General features: G+C 37.4%; 1 protein-coding gene across 1 annotated transcript in view; it reads left to right on the forward strand.

The window, feature by feature from the left end:
• The window catches only part of R3hdm1 (R3H domain containing 1), a 213253-nt gene that overhangs the window by 148942 nt on the left and 57547 nt on the right, over positions 1-6764 (forward strand). The window contains exons 19-20 of the mRNA XM_023709688.1: positions 537-717; positions 872-995. Of these exons, the coding sequence (XP_023565456.1) occupies positions 537-717; positions 872-995 (305 nt within the window). The remainder of the gene's footprint in view (positions 1-536; positions 718-871; positions 996-6764) is intronic.

A 6764-nucleotide genomic window follows, 5' to 3' on the forward strand; every position in this document is an offset into this window, starting at 1 on the left:
TTTTATGTATTTAGTACAGGGTCTACAGCGTCTCACTACCATAGATCAGACTCCTGTTTTCAGCCTCCCAAGTGCTGGGATTACAGGTTCACGCCACCACGCCCAGTCTCAATCACTTTCCCCTGGGGGCGGAGCTGGCAGGGATTGAAACCCGGCCACTGCACTCTGCCTAAACCAGTGCTTTAGTCCCCTGAGCTATCTGGCTGGCCCAAGCCTGTAGCTATTTCACTAACATTTGGTTTATGAAAGGGAGACCAATATGAAGTAAACATGGCAAAAAAAAAATTAAAATCTAAATGTGATTAGTGGACAAATTATCTCTTTAAAGCATACTATATTTTTAGTTTTAAATTTTTTCAATTAAATTTAAAAATTAAGTTTTCCTGTAAAAAATAGCCTGCTGGAAATGCCTAACCAGAGGGTGTGCATGGAGAATAAAGACAAGACAGATAATTTTGAGAGAAGGTGACGGGGGCTTTTGCATGTAGTGAACAAAGACCCCTGAGCTTTGGCCCACCTTACTTCTATTTACTTAGACACAGGGGCCAACAGGGTATAAGAAGATCCATCTGCCTCCTATTATGTATAGTATATGCACAGGTAAACAGCTCGATCAGCTGGGTTCAGTCCTCCGTGGAACTTGCCGAGTGCCACTGTGCCTGCCTGCTGCTGAAGGAGCACAGCTTGCTATTTTTCTCCTTTGTTCTCACGGAGAAGGTCAGTTAGGCCTCTGTCATTACCTGGTTCCTATGTTTTCACATAGTTCATACTAGTCAGAATTATTATTCTTTATCTTGTGATGTTCCTTAAAGAAAGACATTTCTTTTACAAGTAAAACTGATTTTTTCCCCCTCAATGCTTATGATTATAGATGCCAGCCTGTTACTGTGCTCCAGGCCACTATCACTCCAGTCAGCCTCAGTACCGCCCTATCCCTTCTGTCCATTATAGTTCACATCTAAACCAACCACTGCCACAGCCTGCACAGCAAACAGGTGAGTCATATTTCTGATGTCCTGAGTTCTTAGCTCTGGTTACTGCTTGTCTTTTATTTCATTATTAACATTGAGAAAACTACCATACCCAAGAATGTATGGTATGTATGTAATATACGAGTATGTAAACTAGTGATACTGAAAGAGTGGACAAATCTCAGAGTTCTCCAGAATCCACCACCCTGCCGGGTCTGTATGCTGACGGGGTGGAAACTGCAATGAGCAGATTCTGCCAGGCCAGGAGGGTGGTGGGCAACTGCACAGTCCTCACTACCCCTGTAGTGAAAGTCCTGCTTGCAGCCTGATCGTAATCCATGCGTGGTAATAGCAGAGAGAGATAAGGTAAAGATTCAGCATTCTTCTCCTTTTGGCTCTTTGAAATTTTCTTCAAACATTGAGTGAAAACAAATGATCTTTGTGTTAAAGACGGTTACTAATTTTAGTGATCTCATTTCTCTGCGCTTTCCATCTTCATGTGTACTTGTAGCCCAGTTGTTTAGTAAGGTCTTCATCCAGGCTTTCACAACTGTATGGTTGAAGAAAAATTTACTGTTGGTTGCTTTAGTACATTTTTAGCTGCTTGTCACTTTTAGAGACCCTTATACTGTGTGGGTATGATCCCTGGCCACATCTTTATCCCTACCTCCACCAAGGCAACTTGCTGCTTTTGATAATAGGCATAAGGTTACCTCCACTTCAGATAACCTCTGCATTTACCCATCTGATGAGAGGTGCCCTGCTTCTCTATGCTGGTGGGAGGTGGTGGACTGTCCCTCAGTCATTGTGTTTATCAGCTGTCTTTACCAGATAAGAGTCATAAACCTGTAGGGAAACTTCATTTCTTAATCTGTTGCTCCTGGTAGTTGTCTTGTGCTTAGTATACCAGTTCTCCCTTTTGTGTGTTATGAACCCTGTATTATATGTTTGATAAATGTTCACCCTAGGGATATTGAGTACAAACAGAGGCCATTGTAACCAAGTTAGAATTTATCTTTAATCTCAGTGTGACTCTTTTGAGGTTTATGCGAATGAAGTTTAATAAATGCAGCCCATGCCAAATAATACACTGTATGTTCTGATTTTAAAAGACTTAAGAAGTGGTTTGGTTTGGTTTGGTTCGGTTTGGTTTGGTTTGGTGTTTTTGAGACAGGGTCTCAAAATGTAGTTCTGGCTAGTCTTGAACGTTCTTTGGTCAAAGCTGGCATGTAATTCATAGGAGGATACATTGTTTTTCCTGCCTTAGTCTCCTGAATGCGTTGATTACAGGCCTGAGCCACCTTACCCGGCTAAAAGTTGTTCTTTTATGCATGGGAACTTCGGTTGTGACATCCCTCATTAGCTTTGTATATATTTGTTTTACTCTAACAAATAATTTTCTGAGTTTTCCTGGGCTGTAAATACTGATTTTTCATATTTAGTGTGTCTGATTATTTTCTTTCAAATTTTTAATATAGGTTATACTTGATACCATACATGATCATTAATTAAAAAAAATTATCTTTGTACCACTCATTTAGCACTGTAGTCCGCTGAGCTATCTCGCCAGCCCCTTGAACTCTTTCTTTTTGTAAATTATAATCTAAAGGTTTTTTATAGTTAGCTAATGTTTTTTTTTTTATATATCAAAGCTACAAAGTATCCATTCTTGTTTGTGTCCTCAAAGAAACAAAATGCTCAGAAAAATAAGACAGATTTCTCTAATTCCAAAAGGGGTAACAGATTTACATGAATTTTTGTCCCAGTAATTTACTTTTTTTAATATGTAAGCATAATACCTTGTGTTTCCTTTTTATATTTTTTTCTCTTATATTGCTCTATATCCTACAAACTTTATTTTGCAGAACCGGGAATTGAACTCAGGCCCTTGCACTTGCCAGGGAAGCGCTTATTCCACTGAGTCATCTCCCTGGCCCCTTATCCTACAAGCTTTTATCTAATTAAAAATGAGAAGTCAATAAATGCCATCACTAAGGGGGGGGGGATGAGAAGTCAGTTACATCCCTTACATTTTATTTTATTTTATTTATTTATTTTTTCTGGAACCGGGGATTGAACTCAGGCCCTTGCACTTGCCAGGGAAGCACTTATTCCACTGAGCCATCTCCCCGGCCCCTCCCTTACTTTTTTTTTTTTTTTTTGCCAAATAATACTTGTGTAGCCTACAAAGAATTAAGAAGCATTTTCTTTTTAATTACCTAAAAGAGTGAAGCTTATTACTTAACCAAATAACAAAAACATTGGCAGATTTGGAACAAATTTTTTTTTGCAGTGGCACAAATATTTTTTTCCTCCAATCAGATTTTATTGGTACATTCCAGATATATATACATAATGATCACATTCATAATTTGTACCCGTACATGAAATAACTTTTTTTCCCTTTCCCCTCCCTTCAACCCCTCCTCCCCTCTGCATTTACAAAAGCTTTTTTTCCATGTTATCCTTTTCTCATTTTTTTTTTTTTTACTTTTCCCTTCTTTGCCCCTCTAGCTGCCTTTGTTCCTCTCCCATTTGAACATTTTGTTCCTATTTCACAATACCTATTGTACATTCACAAATAGCATATAAATGTTAATATACAAATTAAACAATCAGCTATTCTTAGACCAGGAGGGTGTGGGCAATAGGAAGTGATCAAGATTTTTGTTATTTGCCTTATTATCATTATTTTATCTTATTTTAGTCTTTTATTTATATATTTTGTACAGGGTCTCACTACACGTCTTGGACTCATAATGATACTCCTGTCTCAGCTTCCCCAGCACTGAGATTATAGGCATGCGCCACATGGCACACAGTAACGGGTATCAAACCCAAGTCCTTGCACTTACCTGCAGATACTTAGAGTGCCGAGCTATCTCCCCAGCCCAGTTTTGGATTTTGAGGATAGGAAAATGGTTGGAAACATTTCTCCAGGATAGAATGCTTTGGTCTTATGTTGTGTGTGTGTCAGTAGACCAAAGTTTTTATTAGTCTCCTGGACAATAGACCTCTTATTTGTTATGAAACTGAAGTACATAGTATTAATATTATTACGGAGAAATGAATGTGTACTACTCTTGTTTCATAACTTTTTTTTCCGGTATTGGGGATTGAACCCAGGACCTCATGCTTGCCAGGCAGGTGCTTATGCTGCTGAGCCATCTCCCCAGCCCCTACTCTGTTTTATAAATGCAAAACTACTAACCATAGTCATTTAAAATAAAATTGAGTCAACCCCTCGTGACAGAAGCAAGAGAAGTTCTGAATACATAAACACTTCTTAGACAGTGCATCGTATGATGTGAAAGAACAGCGAAGTATGATTCCAACTCCTGATGTTGCTTAGGGAGTTTGTTGTTTTGGTTTGGTTTTTGCTTTTTAGCTAGTATTAGTCATATCACTTAAGGCCTCTTGATTTCAGTTTACTCACTTTCCAAGCAAAAGAGGTTTACTGTATTGTCCGTGATACCTCTGTGTACTCTAAAATTCCTTGAGTCTGTGTCTCCTGTAAATCATTCTTGTTTTAGAAAGGTGAAGACTGAGAATTGTTTTATCATAGCTTAGCAAGTTAGTCAGTGGCTGGAGTCATGTGAGCAACTATTTAAAATGATCTTTTGCCTGCCAACTGCAATAATACAAATTTATTATCTTTATCATAAAATATACAGTTTGAGTACTGTGAAGAATACTACATACAAAGAGTTTTGTATACTATAAAAAAGCTTTTCCTGTAGGTAGTAATCACAGCAAAAATTTCAGGTTTATAAATCCCTGATACTTTTATAGGTAGCTGTTTTGATTCTGTGACTCTTGCAAAGTTTGCAGCTTTATGTTTAGTATTTTGCAATAATTGGCCATGTTCCTGAGCTGTTGGATTCGGGGCCGTAGCACTGTCTGAGAGGTTTACATTTCTCACAGTGAACCGGTCTCTTTTTCAGCTGCTTCCTGGCTTCTTTTTACTCAGGTTTCCACCGATTTTTTTGCTTTTTATTTTAATTTTTTTAATGTTGTATTAAAGTACTAACATTTGATTATATTATTCAGTAATTGTATTTGCCTTTAATCATGCATCCTACTCAGAAATAAAGATTTGGATTTAAATGACAATCTTGGCTTAATATAATTTGCTTTGTATAGAAATGCATGAAGGGAATTGCTCAAATTTCTTCTAAAGCAGATTTGGATGGCAGATTCTGTTTTGTTTGGAAATTATCTAAAATTTTTAGTGTTTCAAGCATGCCAAACTTATTAGCAGAGGTCATTTATATCTCATTGTTGCTGCACAACCTTTTAAGGACTTTATTATTCATTAAAGCATGCCATCAGAAGGACCTAAAACAACTAAATGCATTTGATACTGCTTAAGCTTCTACCATGGGTTTTATTCGATTTTTTTCCCAGACACTGTTCATATTGTATGTCTGTGAAAAACAAAATAATTCTTTGAAACTGTAGGTAGCTTTAGCTCTGTAATCATTTGAAAAATTGATAGAATATCAGTCATTTATGTCTTCAGTCCCAGCCTTTCAAGTGATTCAGAACCACGTGATTCCAAGTTGATTAACATTTATTACCAACAGAGTGTTAACAGTATACTGATGAATAATACCATAGAAAGAACAGTTTAGGGTGGTCTCTAAAATAAGCAGAACACTGGCAACATTGCAAGGCACAAATTTAAAAGTAGGCTATAAAAGGCCAACAAGAACAAAATGGTTAAAGCGCCTGCTTAGGCAGACACAGGAGCCAGGGGTTCCATCCCTGGCCTGCCATGCCCCAGCGCCAGGGAGCAGTGAGCAAGCAAATGGGAATGGGCGAGGTGGCGCACACCTGTAATCCCAGTGCTTGGGAGGCTGAAAAACAGGAATGATCACTGTAACTCCGATCTATGTAGTAAAACTCTGTAGACCCTATGCTAAATACATTTAAAAAAAAAAAAGAAAGAAAGAACAAAATGGCACTATTGGTAAACAGAGAACATTTTTTAAAAAGTACAAATTAGAAAAAATCACACATGATACAGAATTTCACAGTATTTGTTGTAATACATAGTGTTGTCTTCCAACCAGTTATTCATATTATCAGATATATGCATGCAAAGTTGGAAGAAGAAAAAAAAGAAAGAAATGTATGAGAAATTAAGAAGAGAAAAAGTATAATTAAAACAAGGAGACAAGACTAAAGCATTAGCTGCTTCTTTCCATAAACCATCCAAACCATCCTGCTTTTGTACATAGATAAATCACTTTCCTCCACTCCCTCTCCTGTTCTCCTCCTCAACTCAGTAACTCTTGCCTTTTGAATAAGTTCATTCTCTTTTCCCAGTATCCACTGTACCCTTCAGATTCCATTTTTCTCTTTCAGGTTCTCACACTAAGGAGACAATACGATGAAAAAAGAGCACATTGATAGGAGATTTGCTATGTCAGATAGAGACTGTGGGAATAAAACCAGTAATTTCTTTATTAACTACTTTTGACTCATGTAAAGAATTTTGTATTTGTGTTAGTAGGTAGTAGTAGCACTGGCAATCCTTATTTTTTCATTGATTCTGTGAGGATTTCTTACTATTGTATGAGCAGCAGAAATACAAACACTGTATAATATCTACAAATCCACCTATTTCCCTTTTCCCTTCTCCATTAATGTGCCGCCACTGAAATCTGGAGCCAAATATATCTGGTAAGTAGCCACAGATTTGCTTGAGTTGTATCAACTCTTCAATAGGGTAGTTGTTTAAATAGCTGAGAGCTATTACTTGTTTGATTGGTTTTTTAGCACTGCTCT

The sequence above is a fragment of the Octodon degus genome, unplaced genomic scaffold, assembly GCF_000260255.1.
Source record: "Octodon degus isolate 3935 unplaced genomic scaffold, OctDeg1.0 scaffold00014, whole genome shotgun sequence".
NCBI lineage: Eukaryota > Metazoa > Chordata > Mammalia > Rodentia > Octodontidae > Octodon > Octodon degus.